Source organism: Prunus mume, linkage group LG6, assembly GCF_029339155.1.
Source record: "Prunus mume cultivar Tortuosa linkage group LG6, ASM2933915v1, whole genome shotgun sequence".
Taxonomy (NCBI): Eukaryota; Viridiplantae; Streptophyta; class Magnoliopsida; order Rosales; family Rosaceae; genus Prunus; species Prunus mume.
The window spans coordinates 8,844,460-8,863,248 of record NC_142703.1 but is presented as its reverse complement, the minus strand read 5'-3'; the positions used below and the strand labels follow the sequence as shown (position 1 = coordinate 8,863,248).

The 18,789-nt window shown below is 37.4% G+C and overlaps 2 protein-coding genes across 16 annotated transcripts; one reads left to right on the top strand and one right to left on the bottom strand.

Moving 5' to 3' along the window:
• Nucleotides 1-462: 462 nt before the first annotated feature.
• Nucleotides 463-4,409, bottom strand: LOC103334195 (heat stress transcription factor A-2b). 14 transcript variants are annotated; one of them, XR_016127940.1, is made up of 5 exons: nt 3,611-4,406; nt 2,056-2,554; nt 1,399-1,455; nt 1,147-1,254; nt 463-1,038 (listed from the first exon to the last, which is right to left on the bottom strand). XR_016127940.1 is itself a non-coding variant. In XM_089054624.1 (4 exons), the coding sequence occupies exons 1-4, from the start codon at nt 3,914-3,916 to the stop codon at nt 1,235-1,237; spliced, it is 882 nt and encodes a 293-aa protein (XP_088910750.1). In that variant the 5' UTR covers nt 3,917-4,406; the 3' UTR covers nt 463-1,234. The 14 variants fall into 14 exon arrangements, 3 of the variants coding, with proteins under 3 accessions (XP_088910750.1, XP_088910749.1, XP_088910748.1); XR_016127941.1 differs by having other exon boundaries at nt 1,151-1,254; XR_016127936.1 differs by having other exon boundaries at nt 463-903; nt 974-1,038; nt 1,399-2,554; nt 3,611-4,399.
• A 2,901-nt stretch (nt 4,410-7,310) lies between these two features.
• On the top strand, nt 7,311-18,207 carry LOC103334197 (kinase superfamily protein). Of its 2 annotated transcripts, XM_089054620.1 has the most exons (22): nt 7,317-7,751; nt 7,928-8,186; nt 8,480-8,585; nt 8,685-8,826; nt 9,035-9,299; nt 9,477-9,841; nt 12,108-12,181; nt 12,804-12,954; nt 13,274-13,457; nt 13,560-13,657; nt 13,751-13,791; nt 13,962-14,459; nt 14,892-14,949; nt 15,320-15,404; nt 15,511-15,585; nt 15,674-15,757; nt 15,897-16,040; nt 16,882-16,954; nt 17,218-17,300; nt 17,400-17,454; nt 17,652-17,757; nt 17,861-18,207. In XM_089054620.1, exons 1-21 carry the CDS (start codon nt 7,472-7,474, stop codon nt 17,715-17,717), a joined length of 3,186 nt encoding a protein of 1,061 aa, XP_088910746.1. In that variant the 5' UTR covers nt 7,317-7,471; the 3' UTR covers nt 17,718-17,757; nt 17,861-18,207. The 2 variants fall into 2 exon arrangements, with proteins under 2 accessions (XP_088910745.1, XP_088910746.1); XM_089054619.1 differs by having other exon boundaries at nt 7,311-7,751; nt 17,218-17,454.
• The last annotated feature ends 582 nt before the right edge of the window (nt 18,208-18,789 follow it).

The following is an 18,789-nucleotide window of genomic DNA, read 5'->3' as shown; positions in this document are numbered from 1 at the left end:
TCAAGCGAACCAATTTAATTTAACGGCTAATCAATTTGATCCAAAATTTTAGAAATAGACCTCACTTAATGACCATATATCAGTCCCTCACCATAGAATTCTTGATCTCATGAAAGCTGAGTATTTCCTGGCCTCTCAAACTATGGGCTTAAAAAAACATCATCGGCGGCTGCAATGAGCCACGGGAAGTTAGTGGGCACAACTACAGACCCAATTTGATCAACACGGGCTCAAGTGATGGTCATTTTTGTGAATATTACACGTTGGCCATGTATCAATCAGGTAGAAATATTTCCAAGAAGAGAAGAAACAGGCTCATGGCATGGGGATTGTTCTCTTGTGGGGTTTGAGGGTTCCTTCTGGTGCAGGAACTGATGTGGGTTTTGGGAGGTTGATGAAATGGGAAACTGGATTTGGTCGAGGAGGCTGAGAAGATTAAGATTTCAAAATTGGACCGACCGATATCCAAATACGAGAAAAACTTTTATAAAATGGGGATGTCACCAGACAATATCCCGAGCCAATCACACACTGCCATGGGGAATGTTAAACACATGGCAGCCTAATAAGTGCACAACACTAGACTAAGCAAAAATTAAAGGGTTGTGATTTCTTGAATTGGTTTGCCTAAGCTTTTTAAGGGTGGAACAGTCCATCTTCTATTGAAACTTTCCCAGTAAAGTATTAACTTTCTATCATCCGCTAGGCACATAACTTTCTATAATCCACCTCACTAAAAATCTCAGCTTAATTACAGAATCTTGCAGACCCAAGTTTCAATGATTACTCACACAAATTAAACACATTCTAACCCTACTTGTAGAGTTAGAATCATATTATGCTCTTCAAGTTCAACCCAGTCAATCTACTTTGATACTCGGATCCTGTCTTTCTTCATCTGTACTGTAAGTAAGACATCAATTGGGTAAGGAACACATTTTTTATGGTGATGTTTTAAAGAGTGATACTGTACCAGTTTGAGAGTCCACGGCTGATGAAGTGACTGATGAGAACCGTATTTGCCCGACATGAACAAATCTACATGGTACAAATGTAACATTATGAAGTTCATATTACCCAACTGCCTCTGTTTATATCTTTACTCAAACAACATAGGACAGTACTCAGTAACAGAAAGTATCATACTGACAAAGTTATCAGCCAATAGTCACTTGGATCCAAAAACAACATTTTGTTTATGGTTCTTGGAGCTTGCAGCTACTCCTTTTCAAGTTCAACAGCTTCTCAACAAATCTACATTCATTTAAGAGGCCAAAATAGATTACAACAGGCAGAGAGAGAGAGAGAGAGAGAGAGAGAGAGAGGGAGAGAGAAACATAATTAATTTCATGTATGATACATGGAACAGTTTTTCAGATATGAAAATTAAACAAGAACCTTGAGATAAATCATCATAAAAACTAGCACAGATTCTGTCCAAGCAATGCCTGCAACCTAACCAAGATAAAGAAACAAGAGAGGGCATTATTAGATGAGAAAAGGAGGCAATTAATAAACAAGTGCAGGGTTAGAAACACCAGAAACTAAGATGGTTTCAACGGATATCAGCCTGCTAATCCCCCTATCCTGTCAATACCAAGAAATCCAGAATGAAAGTTATGGCCTAATGGCACTTGACGAGACTGTAGAGATGCAAAATGAGAGACTATGGAAACAACTGTTGGAGGCCTTAGCCTCCTACCCAAAAAGAAATGGTCAACGAGGCAGTGAACTGAAGAGGACAGAGATAGAAATGCAGAAGAAGTGCAGCTAGCTAGCTCTACTTTGGGCATGAACCTAAGTAACCTAAGCGATCAGCCAAGATAATCACATCTTCATCTTCCCCTACTATTGCACTTGGAATGCTTAAGTCTCCCTCAAATCTCTCACTAAATAGTTCTTCCCAAAATCCCTCATCGAACTCTTTCCCACTCTCTAGTGGCTCTAGCTCTTCATCCTGTTCCTTTCTTGCCTTTCCAAATCCTTGCATTTCCAATGCAAGTGCTTCTAGCTCTGACATTTCATAATCACAATCTCCAATTTCAAGAGGCTCACATTTAATGAGGTTTGTTCCCTTGCCCTTTAGGCTCGATTTGCCACCACCAACACCACTAGGTCCTTGATCAATTGGCCTCCTCCTTTTCTTAGTCATGGCTTCCTCAAGCTCCTTCCTTTTATCCTTCTGTTGGACTAGCTGCTGCATAAAAGCTGGGTTTTGCATTGCCCTTGCCAAGAAAGCCATCATTTGTTGCTGCTTCATTTCGGTCCCTTGTATCCTTTGTTCCATTGCTTGAAGGTAAGCTCTAGTATTCTGCTGCTGCTGTCTAAGCTTCACCAACTCCATCATTAGGACCTGCTTGTCGCGCCGCAAACGATCAATTTCTCCATCTAGCCCAAACCGCCCTACTTCCACACAAGGGCCTAGAGCTTGTTGTGCAGGAAGAGGCTGAGAAGGTGTCTTCTTTCTTTTAATGTTCTTAAGGAGATGCTTCTGACCCCTTACAAACCCCTCATTGGCAAACTCCCATCTGTCAGGATCAACCTTTCTAAAGCCCTGCAGAAGTTCAATTACATTTAGGACTAAATTCCCAAGAACCAATGACTTTACAAACCTAATTGCCCAATCAGATTCAGAAATCTATTAAAGCTTCTCCATTACCGCTTTCACCCAATACCCGTCAAGTAATTGATAGACACAAAAAATATATAAATCTATCATGAGTGGTGGAATGAAATTAAGGGAATCAATTAAAGCCCTGCAGAAGTTCAATTACATTTAGGACTAAATTCCCAAGAAACAATGACTTTACAAACCTAATTGCCCAATCAGATTCAGAAATCTATTAAAGCTTCTCCATTAACGCTTTCACCCAATACCCATCAAGTAATTGATAGACACAAAAAATAAATATATCTATCATTATTGGTGGAATGAAATTAAGGGAAGCCTGCACAGATAGTGCTGAATATTGTATTACTAACTTTTGAGATTTGACACCAGTAGAAATTGAGCAAGGTGAGCCATTGGGAGGAGATATTAAAGAATCAAGAGTATTAAATAAAGAAAGCACTGTGGAAAGTAACATAAATTTAAAAAAAAATGGAGGGTGGAGGGGAAAACACAGCAGATGATAAACACAGAATAATTTATTTCCATGAGCACACAGTACAATCATATGAAATTCCAGAACCTACAACAACATCCATACACAAACAAAAGATATGTAAACTTTTATTTTCACCAAAAAAGAAAGAAGAAAGAAAAAAACATTCATAATTTACAGAAAACCACCAGTACATTGAAACTTCAGCAACCCAAATGAATTCTAAGCAGATTCAAGAGAAATAATTCAACATGACGAAAGAACATTTAGGTCAATGGGAAGATTTTTTTTTTAAATTTCTATTTGTTTGATAAATTAGCTGAAAATAAATAGGTAAGAAAATTGAAAGGGACTCAGACAAACAACATACCAGAGATCAATGAAGGGTCATCCACATGAACTGGATTATTTCCATATACATTTAAACTGAAGATCTAAAACTTGATGAGAGGATTGAAGGTTTCACTAACCAATTAAAGATTTCAGCTTGGGGTGAAAACACTTACGTAAGTGTTGAGCTGCCTGACAAAGCTTGAGAAATTACTGTGCTTGAAGTATCTAGGAAGGAGATTCATAACAAAGGGATGAGGATCCCAAACAACAAAGCTTCCACCTCCTCTGCTCCAAGAAACTATCCGATTGGTACTCGGGTCATCCACCATGTCAAAGGTCTTGGTCAGAAATGGAGGAGGGCCTATGTCATTCAGACCCTCCATTGGCTGTGGCGGTATCATCACCACCGGGTCACCAGGACCCGATTGTGATGAACTTGAACCCGGGAACTCTTCCTTCACTGGGTACAGATAGTTCATGGCAATAATTGCAGAAAGATGAACAAATTCCAGATGGGTTTTGGTTCTCTTACCAATTTTACTACTTTGCTTCCAAATCAAATTCTGGGTCAGATTGTTCAACACAAAAAACAGGAAAAAACTGATATGGGTTGTCGTTGAAATGCAAGAAAGAAGACGAAGTTGTCAAAAAGCTGCTGAGTACGAACTCAAAGGCACAAACTTTTGAGATTTACTGATCAAGGAAAGGGAAATTTGAGCTGAATCTTACTAAGAACGAGCTCTTCAATGGAAAGAGAGAGGGGGAAACTGCAAGAGAAAGCCTTTGGATTTGGGCGCTTTCTTCTTCGGGAAAGTCGTTTAAGCCGTTATATAGTTGGCAGTTTCTTGTTACACGCACATAGAAGAAGAAGCTGCTTCATTAAGAGCCCAAGGGTTTAAATAGAGTTTAGTCTTCTCAATCATTTTTCTAAAATATTTTGGGAAAGTTCTAGATCTCTTGGGGGTTAAGTTTAATTTCAATTTTTCTATTGGGAAACTAACTCTTTCTCTCACTTGCAAGCATTTGAGAATAGAGAGTGTGGTGCTTAGGAAAGTTCTGGAAGTTCCATTCCATGGTATGGTGGAGGCATGGGGGGGTCTTACAAGATTGGTTTTCTGAATTTCTAAACTCTGATTGGACGATGTATGGACCCCACTTATAAGTTATAATTGGGTCACATCACATGAAAAATCACTATTTGGTAGAGCTAAATATTTAAAAAATAAAAAATAAAAAATTTATGCAAAGGGATTTTGGAGTTGAAAAACGCGTTTGGTAGGGACGAGGAAATATTAAATCATTTCTGGTACAATAAGTGAGGTGTCAATGTGTCATTGCGTTGAGAATGTTTTGCTTTCTTATCTGCTTAGGTTATGATGGCATTTTCTTTGTCTTGTTTTCCTCTTTCCAAAAAGATTAAATCAACTTTGCCTTGGGTCTTTAGTATCAGTTTTAAACGAGTAAAACTATATGGTAGTTTTATTTTAAACAAAGCGATATTGTAAATTATTCTCGTATTTAAAGAGAGATCAAACTCGAGTGCACAAGCTAAATATACTGTCTTAATTAACTGACTTACCACAAAGATGCAAACTATATACTTGATTGACTAAAAAGATAAAAACAAGAGCTCTATGGTTGTCCAACAAAAAAATCAAGAGTCTACCCCTACGAGTCTCCAGAGGCCCACATGGGTAAAAGATCCCACCTTTCCCATATTAGGGTTTGGTTCAAAGTTGCATGCAATTTTTTAATCTAGTGGCCATTAGAGTAATCATTTAAATCCAAAGGGAATCCTTCTTAATCAAACACTGCAAGACCAAATCAGCAGGTTGAGTCTAGGCAAAGAAAAATATACCCTCTCGGTTCTCTGCACAAAAATCACCACAAGGGCATACGTGGGCCAATCACCGCCGGACACGTACGTCCAAGGGCTGTTATTATATGCTTATCTTCGTTCATTACGTTAATGTAACGTATTTTAATCTATAAATAAAGAAAATGGGCATACGTGGTGCCCTCAGATGTGGACACGCTACCTTATCGGTACAGGTGTAAGAAAGTGGATTGGTCAGCACAGGGCCATCGGTGCTCCCTACCCACAATATAATATTTACAATCACAAATCAAACACCGCGCCTATTCGGACAAGTTGCAATTTTTTAATCAAATAAAAGTTGAGCATCACTAATATTATACGTTATTTTTGGGTAAGATTCTCACTCTCTCCTGTTCAAATTATAGGACCACAACTGTAGAACAAAATATCTAAACTTCATTATTCTAGAAGCTACTAGAATTTTTTTAATATAAATTTTTGTTTATCTATGATAATTAGGGTAATCCAACAAGGATTGGGTTTAAGATTGAACCGTAAACCAAAATTACGGGTTGAGTTTCGGGTTGAATCTTAAAGCAAGGATTAGGCCTGCCTAATGTGTTAGACTTTGTATTTTTGGTTTGCACGTGTTATAAAGAGAAGATCATGACTTGTGGTTTCATCATTTGGGTCAAGGAGTTCTGGGCACGTGTCAAGAATCCAGGATTTCATCGAAATGTAAAGACACAGGTGTCCTTGACACGCTTGCCTTTGAAGAGTTTAGGATTTGACCAGTCCGGTTTTGTGATTGCATTTGACCTACCTTAGTGGACAAGTACCAAGGATTTGGTCCTAACATTGTCGTACCATCCAAATGTGATTACCTTAAGTGTAAAGTGTCCCCTCTCAGGATATTGCCATTTGGAAGTCATGAGTTGACCAGCCTACCCTTTTAACTCTAATTTGGTTTTGGGCGACAGAAAAATTTAGCTACTCTTGTTATATGTAATTTCTCTTTACGTCACTTTTATCACGTGACAGTCAAGTAATAGGAAAAACTTTTAGAAAAATTGTATACAATTTATTCTGATAAGTTTTTCTCCTTTGGGCTTTTGTCCCACCAGTATGAAGTTACAGTTTGCTCATTTCATTCACATCAAGTTCACAATGAAGATGTGACACAAGATGCATGAAGTACTCAGCTAGGCAGGCTGGGGCGTTATAAGAAGGGATGAAAGGTCACTGAGGTGGTGTTGGGTTTGGTGGTGGATTAATTGAATGAAATTATCTCTATATACGTTTGAACCGTTTCAATGTTTTTGATTCATAGACTCAAACTTGGACCCTAAACCTAGGGTTTGTGATTGAATTCCAAGGGTCTGGATACCCAAGCATGAGGTATTGCTAATGATTACTATTTTGTCGGTAAATTTCATGTTTTGTTCCAATACAAAAGTTCACTAATCATAATTGATTGTCGATTCTTATTTTAAATAAAGCTTAATGGAATATAATTCCCTTCTTGTTTATACTCCGTTTCGTTTCACCAATCAAACACCACTCAAGGGATATTAACAATGGGGGAGGAAAAAGAACGAGAAGGTGAAAAGTATTTTCTTTGTTTTTCAATTATTTTGGACAAATTAGAGTTCATTTTATCAATAAACCTTTACATGGTATTGCAATGACCAAAAGCAAGGATATTGGTTAACCTTTACAGATCACGAATTAAAATCGTCATACAGTACATCAGATATAAAATAAGGAGGTTCCTTGAATTAATACAGAGAAATCCTTATATGCAAAGTAAAGTACGTTATACGATGAGCCACACTATTAACAATACGACAAATATAAATAAAACATTTTCCAGTGACTTGTGTCAACAAATTCTTGATATCCTCCACCACTGGTCCAATGACAAACCTATATATGAAGTTAGATCAAAGTATCGTAACGATCAGGACATCACCACTTTCAAAAACAACATTTTGAAAACCCTTTTCCATCGCCAAGAATGGGCATTAGTTATTTTTTATGAGAGCACGGTCTCCTTTTTTTAAATCAATAAAACACAAAAAAATTGAAGCGGAAAAAGCCGCCAAATAAAGCGTATAAATAAGCGATGGGGTTGCGGGTTTCCAATTTCCGCTCACTGTGAAATCGTTATGTTAGAAATTGAATTTTACAACGGATAGTAACAAACTGGCAGTAGATGGAGGCTTACAGAGGTCTCCTGTTCCCATTAGGGTTTCTGATAATGCTAGCCGTGGCGACTCTCTCTCACGGAGAATCGTCGACGTGCTTGACGGTCTACAAAGAAGGCGGTGCTCCGGCGGTCTTTCAATCCCCAAAATGCCCTCGCTGGACGCACTCCGATTACGCTTCCTACTCTCGAAGCACCTCGCGCTGTCAAACCGCCATGCTTCAAGGTCGCCGGAAGTCCCTCGAGGATCGCACCCTCTGCGCTCTCGACCTTCGCATCCCCTTCCCTGGTGCCCTAATCTATCTCTCTCTCTCTCTCTCTCTCTCTCTCTCTCTCTCTCTCTCTCTCTAACATCTGAATTGTTAATTTTGAATTGGTGTTAGGGCATTGTTGTAATTGGATTGGACTCTGCGTTTTATATTGGTATTATTGACCGTTCATACTATGAATGTGATATTGGAGCAGGTAAAGCAGGGGTTAAGGAGGTTACAGTTGGAATTGTTGCTGTTTTCGATGGTCATAATGGGGCTGAAGCTAGTGAGATGGCTTCGAAGCTTTTATTAGAGTATTTCGTTTTGCATACCTACTTTCTCATCGATGCATCATACTCTGCTATCTTGAAGAAAGGCTCGGGAAGTTTGCAAACTAGTGCAGACCATCATTCTATTTTTCAACGGTATAATTGGGATGGCCTACTCGATCGGCATGAATTGGATCTAGGAAGGTACATTTCTTTATAATTATCTCCTTTCTATGTAAACCACTGAAATGCTTTCCGTCGTTTTACATGAATAATTTACAAAAACCAGTCAAACAATATGAACTTGAAACTTAACATTGTTCAACTTTTACTGGTCTAGAATTTTGAGTTGTAGGTTTTACTGGTTTGGTTATCTCAGAATGTAAAATTGGTACATGGAAAAACTAATCTCATTTGTTCCTGTATAGTTTTGTTTTCTAGGGGCCTTTTTGGATACCCATTTTGGCACTTATCTCTAGTTTGTTATGATTTCTCAGGTTTAAGCATTCATTCCAAGCAAATTTTGACGATTCATTTCACTTTGAAATTTTGAAAGAAGCATTGTTGAGGGCGATACATGATATAGATGCAAAATTTTCGATGGTATGTTCTATTTGATGTTTCTCTGCTTGGTTCAAATTGTATTGCATAATGTTCTATATTTTAGCCTTCTATTGATGTTCCTCATATTAACTTGTGAAGGAAGCATCTAGAAAAAATCTGGTTTCCGGATCCACAGCTACGATTATACTACTTGCTGACGGTCAAATCTTAGTTGCAAATATTGGAGACTCAAAGGCTTTATTGTGCTCAGAAAAATTTCAATCTCCTGCAGAGGCTAAAGGTCAGAAGGATTTTCCTAAATGAAGCTGTTTACTGTTTAACGCACTTAATTTTTAAAGGAAAGAATTGCATGACCAGAGCTTTAAGTCAGATTCTTGTATGTTTGAATGGGAGTATAATTTACCATTGCACTGTTTGGTTAACATTTCAAAAGATAAGAAAATGGTGGAGGTTAATTTTTTATTTTTTTTGGTGCTTATGCATTGCAGCCACTTATTTAAGATTATACAGGCAGGAAAGGCGTAATGGTGCTATTTCACGCCTAAGAAACTATAAAAACTTGGACTTGGCTTCCTCCACTGGAGTGGTGCATTTTTCTGTTAAGGAATTGACAAGAGATCATCATCCTGACAGAGACGATGAAAAATTACGGGTGGAAACTGCCGGTGGCTATGTTCTTGAATGGGGTGGTGTGCCTCGAGTGAATGGTGAGCTGGCTATTTCCCGAGCTATTGGTGATGTCTCCTTTAAAAGGTGAGGTTCAGAAACAGTAGCAGAATATGCAAATTTTGTACGTTTTTTTCTTTTGATCCTATTGTATTTTAGAAGGAGCTTCTGATTAGGTGTAGTAATTTACATTCCTTGTTTTCCCTTCTCATGAAAACCTTAATTACGTTTTCCCTCAATTTAACTTTTATGGACTGTCATCAGTTATGGGGTCATTTCTGCACCAGAGTTGACTGATTGGCAACCCCTGACTGTAAATGATACCTATCTGGTGGCTGCATCTGATGGAGTTTTTGAGAAGCTGAACGTGCAGGATGTTTGTGATTTGTTGTGGGAAGTACAGAGTTATGATTCTGGGAGATCCGAGCTCTCTTCCTCATGTTCATACTCATTAGCTGATTGCATAGTGAATACTGCATTTGAAAAGGGCAGTATGGATAATGTGGCAGCTGTTGTTGTTCCGTTGGTATCTACTGGGTTTTCCGGAAGTTTGTTGAAGGAAAGGTCAGTTGGAGAGGGAGACATAAAGTACACAGCATCAAGACTTCAGTCCACCCATGAAGGATCAGGTGGGTCTCTTGTGCTTTTACACCTTCTTCTGGATGTCAATTGCATTGAGGATTTGGAATCTCACTTTGTAGGGGCACAAGTCAAATTTTGTTGTCACTTGCCATTTAGCTTGAGTTTTATTTGTCTTACCCAATAATTGTAGGAACTGTATATTCAATTATAATATTTGAGATATTACAACCTACATTTATACACAAACTATAAGATATCTTCCTAGTGGTTACAATGAAGCGGAAAACTCATTATATCCTAATAAAGGCTAATAACAACATAACAGCTAAAACACTTATGTATTGTCATTGAAGACCCTTAACTATGGTAACTCCCGTAACCCTCTAACACTCCCCCGCAAACTTGACTCCGGAGAGGTGACAAGTTTGGAAATAAGACGTGAAAAGAAGGAATATAATAAAGATGAGGAATAGAAACAAAAGAAAATTAATCACATGGAAAGCAGAAAGGGATGCGCGCAGAGAAAAAAGAAGGAATATTTGAAGGGAATAAAGGGGGTTAAGAAAGGATGCAGCACAACAGTAGAGGGTAGAAGGTGAAACCAACTTGGGACACAAAGAAAAGAAAACGAGAGCATGGGCAAGTTTGAATTTCAAAGCACCATAGAAACAATAAGGTATGGGGAAGAAAACCACAGGGGAACAGAGAAGTAATAAAGAAAAGATTATCACAAGAGGATAGAGGCCCATATAGATTAAAATAAAGAGGGATGATTGACCCAAAAAAACAATAGTAAGAAATAAAGGAGGAAACCAAGTGAGACAGAGAAAGGAAAAGAGAGTGTGGGCAAAACACAAAGTTAAAATCCTTTCAAAATAAAGACGGAAAAAGGAGAGAGAAAGAGAGGAGAAAAGGTAACACCCATCAAAAGGAGAAAGTATTCAAGAGAGAAAGAGAGAACAAGATGCAAGAGACAACCCATGAAAAGGAATGGAAACTCGAGATGCCAAAGACAACCCATGACAGGGAGAGAGACAACACAATTGAAAAGAAGAGAAGAGAATACCCCAGTAACATAAAAGAATTATAAAGAAAAGAAGACAATACCCTTGTAAACAGAGAAGAAGAAAGGCAGGGCAAGAGAGCATTGAAGAAGACAGAGACCAACAGTAAAATCAAAGAAAGAGATTGGGCTTAAGAGGGGAGGAGAACATAGGTTGAGCATAGATAGAGCGTGAGTGGCCGATACCAAGTCGGCAACACAGAGGAAGAAACATGGGCTGTGCAAAGGGAACACCGGTCGTGTAGCACGGCAGAGAAGGCTCGACGAGCATTGACGAGGCTCAAGGAGGAAAGAGAGACGGCTCGGTGAGCGATGACAGGCAACATCAACAAACAAGGGAAAAGTATGGAAACCACGATAGAAAAACCATCAGAAATACATGAAAGAGAGAGAAACCACGATTGCAGACTAGGATAAGGCTCGGTGAGCATTGACAAAGCTCATGGAGGGAAGAGACACAGTTCGGCAAGAGAGACTGCGCAAGGTAGATAAAGAAGTGGACAGAGATTTCAAGATAACGAGAGAAACCAACAATAGAGAGGTGTGGTCTCTGAGGGAAAACAGAGATATGGCCATCATGCCAAGAGACGGACATGGATAAGGAGTGGGACTAGGTATCTAAAGAGTGGAAGAGGCACTAAGCTGTGGAGGAGAGGGGAAAAAAAACATATTCATCTTTGAGAAGAGGAGAGGAAAAAAGAAGAAGCACTATACATACAAACACCCTTATGGGTAAGGAGTGAGGAGCGCCAACGACTCTCAATGTTGGCAACTGGAGGATCGCTAGTCAGCGTTAGCCATTAGCTCTGATACCATGTAGGAACTGTATATTCAATTATAATATTTGAGATATTACAACCTATATTTATACACAAACTATAAGATATCTTCCTAGTGGTTACAATGAAACGAAAAACTCATTATATCCTAATAAAGGCTAATAACAACATAATAGCTAAAACACTAATGTATTGTCATTGAAGACCCTTAACTATGGTAACTCCCATAACCCTCTAACAATAATTTCATTATAAGGTGTTGCATGGTTGCAACCTTGGCACCTCACATAGAAAGAAACTGAAGAAGTAAATGACAAATAGAAGTGTAGAGCATACAATTTAAAGTCTATTTAGATCGTTATCAAATGGAATTCATTATTTTTACTTTTAATTTTTGTTCGGTCGTTTATACACTTTTGATGATTGTTCATTTCCGAATGTATTCATGATTACTTTTGTTACCTTGATCAGCTAATGACTTCTCTTATGCCATAAAACAATTGGAGTATGCTCATCCAGTGGTTTCCAAGTTTGACAGGTTATTGGTAAGCCTCTTTTTCCAACTGGAGGGGTTATTGAAATTTATTTTCTCATTTGTAATTCTTAACTTTTCAGTATGGAGTGAGTGAGATAATAGTGATACGGTCAATGTTTATGTTGTTCCAGAATTCTTTGTACCTTTTTATTTTCTTGAATAAGAAAGATGTCAGGATCCGTTTGCCCCACAATTGATTTTTATTACTTATTCGTATCAGTTGGATGTTGTTTCTTCAATTATAAAAGGAATAAGTACCTATGGTCCTATGGCCTTTAAAAAAATTATTTGGACAAGTATTATTTTATCTCAATCTTTGTTGTTACGTGCATACATTAAAAAAGTTTAATGCAAAAGGTTTCTGTGATTGATTGAGTGTAACCATTCAACTATTATGATTCTTTTAGCACTAAATTACCTATAATTTGTTTGTAGACTCTCTTCTATTGTGTTTGAAGCCATCAGGAAACTTGAATATCCAACTTTCAAGGTCATTGAAACAAGTTTTTTTTATTTTTTAAAGTATTTTCTTTGTGTTGGATGGGCAATCCTTATATTATTTGATGACTCGTGCCATACAGGGAAGATTGAATGGAAGGTGTTGACTTTGTTGACTGCTTGTCTTACTCTAGGTACAAGGAAAACATGGTTATATTGGCTGTTTTATTCTGTCTGAGAACCTTGATGAACATGCAGAGTACATGTTGCAAGCAAAGGATGAGCATGAAGGTTATGTGTATGACCTGCGTCAGGCTCTTCCTGAGGCCGTTGGCCAACAGTTTGGTAAGTGTGAAAGACACAACTTCAGCTCCACATTGGTGATGAAATTTTACTGATACTTAGCAACTTGCAATCTTCTTGTTGCTTCCACATGGATGGGCAAGCCTGTGAAGTTGCTCTTAGAACCTGTTTTCCGAATGTGTGTCTGAAGTTTAATTTGAATCTCTCCTCTTACTTAAACAGGAAATTATACTCAGAAACACATTCCTGATGTACTCTAATAAGAATGCCTTATGAACTTTTATACAAATTGTTTTGTAGTTGTATATTGTATCTGTTATACAGGGCCTATTTAAACTTTTTTTTTAATTTTAAATGTTAGGGGGACCTCTAAATTTGTACCATGACCAGAATTTTTGCTTGCACCTTGGAATTACTGTTGATGCTAAAGATCAATGCTTAAATCCTGAAGGCTTTGCCAGTTTCCTTGCTTTGCTTGAATCAATTCCTTTCCATGATGCTGGCTCAAACAATGGATCATTTGAATATTCAATGCCAGACAGGAGGTAAAGATCTTTTCTTTCCTTGATTGTCTTGTTGGTGACCTTTGTCATATAGTTCAGACTACTAAAATGATCTTAAGAAACACTGTCCTTCCTGGCTGTCAGGTATGTACTAAAAAAGAGGTTTGGTCGTGGATCGTATGGTGAAGTATGGCTGGCTTTTAATTGGAACTATCATCAAGGCAGCAATACGTCAAATTCAAGTGGGAAAAATAAGAATATCTCATTTAGTTCTTTTCTCTTTTTTGACTTTCACATCAAAGATAATAGCTGAATTCCTCACAATTGTCATGCAGGCCTTCCTGATGAGAATTTGCTCATTTTAAAACGCATAATGGTATTTACTTTGATCAATTAAATCGTATGACTAGTAATTTCTCTGTAAACAGAATAAACAGGCGGGGTTCAAAACCTTGAAATCAATTTGTCTTCTTGGTTTATGGTTTTATATATATGTTTTTGCAGATGATTCTTATTTTAAGAATGGGTGCTTGATAATTGCAACAGGTGGAGAAAGGGGCTGCTGTTTATTTAAGTGGTTTACGGGAAAAGTATTTTGGGGAAATTTTTATGAATGCCTCTAATCGTCTTGGAGGTTCTCTATCAGCTGGAATATCAACCTCTGTCTTGAATGAATCACAGTTTGATTTCTATGGCTTGTTAGAAACAACTGACCCAATGGCCTATGAAACGGGAAATAGTTGGACTTCTGAAAACTTGTTTGAAGAAAAATTTCATGGAGGTTTCTATGAAGAAGGGTTGAACCATATTGCTAGATACGTGGAGTCTTTTGAATCTCAAGCAAATGAAATATGGCTTGTATTTCGTTACGAGGGCGTGTCTTTATCAAAGGTTATGTATACTGTGGAAGAAGAGACTAATGCAGATGAAGAAAGAGCTGAAAAAGTGAATCATGTCCAGATGCTGCGTCCATCAAAATGGTGGCATTGGTTGAAGACAACAAAAGCAGGACAGGAGCAAATGCGCAGTCTTATATGGCAGTTGGTATGTCATGTCTTTAATTTTCATGGAACTGCTTTGATACTCAGTAATTACTGATTTACATATTGCTATCATATATCATTGGGAGGTTTACTATAAAAAGAATCAGTGAATAGTTAATCTTAATCAGAAGATGGCCTTTTCATTCAAAGATTCTGGCGTCTCTGTTTTTAAAACTTTGTCAAGTTTGCTAGTGAGAATACAACTATGTGCCGAGGGACTATCCCTAGGCAGTTTTTCTAGTCATAACCTAGATTGGTGAACTTTCTTTCTTATAATTGGTATTAAAATTGAATTTGTTTCAAAAAACATGGTGGCATAGTTTTCATAAGTTTCTTTCAGCCTTTTTTTGTACCATAGTTGTTCATTTTCTTGCGCTTGTGTTTGTAGACCAATGCACTCATTTAGATACTTGATCTTCTTCAATTTTTCCAGTTGATGGCATTGAAGTCCTGTCATGACCGTAATATTACCCATAGAGATATCAAACCTGGTGAGTACATCGTTGTTTTCTAATATTACACCTTAGGAATATATTGTAAAAAATAATTTGTTCATACGTATCATAGTTTTGAAAAGGAAACCAATTGGCTAGCAGTCATACTTGTTTCTTTCTGATTTTTGTTGTTGACCAATAAAAATAATATATTAAATATTTTTAGCGTGTAGTCAAGCAAATTTAGCATGTAGTCAAGCAAAATCTACAAAGATTTTGAATCTGAGTTCTTCTTTCAGGTCGTTCAGGATCCATTGGTGTTCTCTTTATGTCAATGAAATTTGTTCAAACATTTGTATACCTTGTCCAGCTGTAGAAGCTAGATCTTTTGCATCATGCTTATTTTAAATGCTTTAATATTTTGTAGAAAATATGGTGTTATGCTTTGAAGAGGAAGACACAGGGAGATGTCTGAAAGGAATTCCAAATGGTGAAAACTTCATCACCAAAATGTAGAGTTCACCTTACGGTTCTAGTATATAACCCGATATATGATATTAGTCATGCTTTTAATTAGATTGTATTATTAATCTGATGCCTTTTGGGTAAATCATTAAGGCGCATTATTGACTTCGGTAGTGCAATGGATGAGTTCACTCTAAAGCATTTATATGGGTCTACTGGACCATCCAGGTATATCTTTTACTGTGGGCATTTCCGGTTATCTATCTATTTATAAAAAATCGTGACAAGTTTATGATTGATTTTTGTGTTTCTCCAGAGTTGAACAGACTAATGAATATACTCCCCCTGAAGCCTTACTTCATTCTAATTGGTACCTGAGGCCCACCAACACAACATTAAAGTAAGTTGGTATTATTAGATTAAGTTTAGCTCTTGATCCATTTCCGTGAAGAAAAATGATCTTATGTGCTAACTGTAAATGTGTATCTTACCACGTCTGTTGGACTAAAATTTTCAGATTTACTTGATTTTTTTGACAGGTACGATATGTGGAGTGTTGGTGTTGTGATGTTAGAGTTGATCTTAGGATCACCAAATGTTTTCCAGATTAGTAGTCACACACGTATTCTTTTAGACCGGCATATAAAGGGATGGAATGAAGGCTTAAAGGAGCTTGCATACAAGTTAGTTTAAGACACTAATATATTACGTGTATATTCAACTAATCAAGGGAAATAAACTTTTGGATTGGCTCTCTTTGTTAGAGTTGTTTCTGTTACAACCGTCCACGGCATGCTTTGGTTATGCTTTTATTTTGTTACACTGAAAACTTTGATGAGATGATACTCACTGATCTATGTACAGGGCTGTTTATTGTTTCATGTATTCGTTATTATTGAACTCGAGCTCCATTTCTTCTGCAGTATACTGTTGGATTATAAACAATGTAGTTCATATATACATATATATATTATATTAAAAAGGTTTGGATATACTGATTCAGTTATCAAAAGTAACTTTCCATTTTAATAGGGGAAAGCATGTTTCATCCATCTGCAGGTTTTCTTAACCATGCACCATTATCTGTAGAATGATGTTTGGTCTATGGTGTATACATGTATACGTGCATATAAATGGAGAGAGTAATTCTCTCGTACTAGACAGTTGTCACACCCATAATAAAGTGAGTAAGTAGCTACCAGCTTTTTGTCAAGCCCTAGCAGTTATTGGAGGGATTCATTGTAAAAGGATGATGTTATTTTAGATTTTTATGGAGTTCCTATTTTGTTCATTATGATGTGGAAGCATGGTAGCAGGAATATGATATAATATGATGAAGTGATACTCAGGCCTAAACGTTGATCACTATGTTCTGCAACATAATATGATCCCCTTCATGCAAGGAGTACTTGTTTTTAGAAAATGATGCATGCAAGTAGTATGAGTATTATGCATCCAATCTTTTTCCATTTTCTAAGTTTATGTTTTAATTTTTTATTTACATATGCATTTTCTGGTTGACAGACTTAGATCATTCATGGAGTTGTGCATTTTAATCCCTGGGAGTTTCTTACGACATCACCGAACAACGAGCCAGGTAAATTAACCACGTCACTGCTAAAAAGTTCTGTGAATGTGTCACAATGACATCATACTCTCATTCTTAGTCAGTTTTCTTTTTCCCCTCATCCTAGAGGACAGTGTGGTGATAAATGTAGTGTGGAAATGATTTTCTTGGATAATATGAGGACGGTTATTTTCTTCTCTTTTTCCTTTTAAACTCTTTATCCATTGCATGTTAGCTTGTGCAGATATTCTGGTTCCAATGTTAAGCTAATGTGTTTTCGCTTTTGAGACTAGGCTGGAGCATCACCGGCTTCTTGGAAATGCTCAGAAGAGTTTTTCTCCCATCAGATAAAAAGTAGAGATCCGCTTAAGTTAGGGTTAGTAACTTTTTGTATCAGTTGTGTCTTATTAAACATGATTTATGTTGTATTTATTGATGCTGCAATAACATGCCATATACTTCTTGGAAACTGCAGCTTTCCAAATGTTTGGGCTTTGCGGTTGGTACGCCAGCTATTACTCTGGGATCCTGTAAGTTCTAATTCTAAGTTTTTTTGTTCTCTAGTGAGAGGAGTTTCTAAGAATCGTTGGTTAGTGGCATCACATTAGGGAATCACAAGTTTCTGGGTTAGGAGAACTCGTTAAGTTTCGTTTCTTCTACTATGTGGTTATCTGGCAAACTACGGAATCTCTTGTATAAAGTGACAATTGAAACATTTGAACTACAGGAGGAGCGGTTGAGTGTTGATGATGCTTTGCAACATCCATATTTCCAGCCTCCTTCCAGGGAATGAGTTCATTGGAACGTTTTACCCACTGATTTTCCTTCTAGAGGTACTGACCACTGACCAAACTTATAATGGCTTTACATACAGCTCATATTTTTCAATTAAAATGCAGAATGCAGGTTTATATTTCTTTCTTTTATTTACTTCAGACCTTAACTTCCTCGGCATTAACAAACTCAACTGAGATAGTACCATCATTTTGATGGATGCAACATCTGCACATGCTTCAGCTAATCAACTCTTTCTTCATCGACATTAGTATCTTGTTCCGAAGTGTACGTAATGCTGTCACGATGAAATATACAAACTAGAAATTTTGAAAGATTGTACATATGTAGCAAGATTGTTCAAGTGAATCTGTGCCTCACTTGCAGCTGAAATTTTGTTACCAACGGTTGATCTTAAAGATCATTTAGATGTACAGGTTCTGTCATGATTTCATGACTGATACGTCAAGTTACAACAAAGATCAAATATATTCAAAGGAATTGTCATATTTGCCCGTGTCCATGGTTTCCATGTTGGTTTCTATATGCGCCGTACAAGTTCTTCTTTCTTAAAGAAAAAAGCTCAAATACAATGCGTTTCTGGTTGATGCAATAACTTGCTTGCCTGTAGCTTTTCTGGGCGTAGTGCATTTTCCACCCATTTGTAGGAAGAGAAGGTCCTAAAAAATCTGCACAAATTTCTTCTCTAGATTATTACATTACACTTCTTTAAAGCATTGGAAAAATCAGTGTTCGAAAAATCGGCCTGGGCAGGTCTGACCCAGAAAAAAACGCCATTTTGGAATCTCCAAGGTCAGGGACGAGATGACGATGGTGCTATGAGGTAGAGAGAGAGAGAGAGAGAGAGAGAGAGAGAGAGAGAGAGATGAGGATTGAAGAAGAGAGAACGAGGGTTTTGTCTGAGCAAGAGAGAGGGGCTGGAAAACTGCTCGTGTTAGACTTGTATGTTCACAGAAAAAAACAACAGGAGAGATGGGCTTTCAATTGGGCCTGGACTTAAAACTCTAATAAAACCAAATGCCCTATTTAGATATATTATGGTAATATTTTATATCAATTATGGTACTTTA

Bases quoted from the DNA above. Each gene is read 5' to 3' on its own strand.
- LOC103334195 (XM_089054622.1), bottom strand. From the start codon at position 3,916: ATGAACTATCTGTACCCAGTGAAGGAAGAGTTCCCGGGTTCAAGTTCA. The intron at 2,555-3,610 runs GTAAGTGTTTTC...GAACTTCTGCAG, and splicing joins TCAGGCAGCTCAACACTTAC to GGCTTTAGAAAGGTTGATCC.
- LOC103334197 (XM_089054619.1), top strand. From the start codon at position 7,472: ATGGAGGCTTACAGAGGTCTCCTGTTCCCATTAGGGTTTCTGATAATG. The intron at 15,586-15,673 runs GTATATCTTTTA...GTGTTTCTCCAG, and splicing joins GGGTCTACTGGACCATCCAG to AGTTGAACAGACTAATGAAT. The intron at 16,041-16,881 runs GTTAGTTTAAGA...TCTGGTTGACAG, and splicing joins TTAAAGGAGCTTGCATACAA to ACTTAGATCATTCATGGAGT.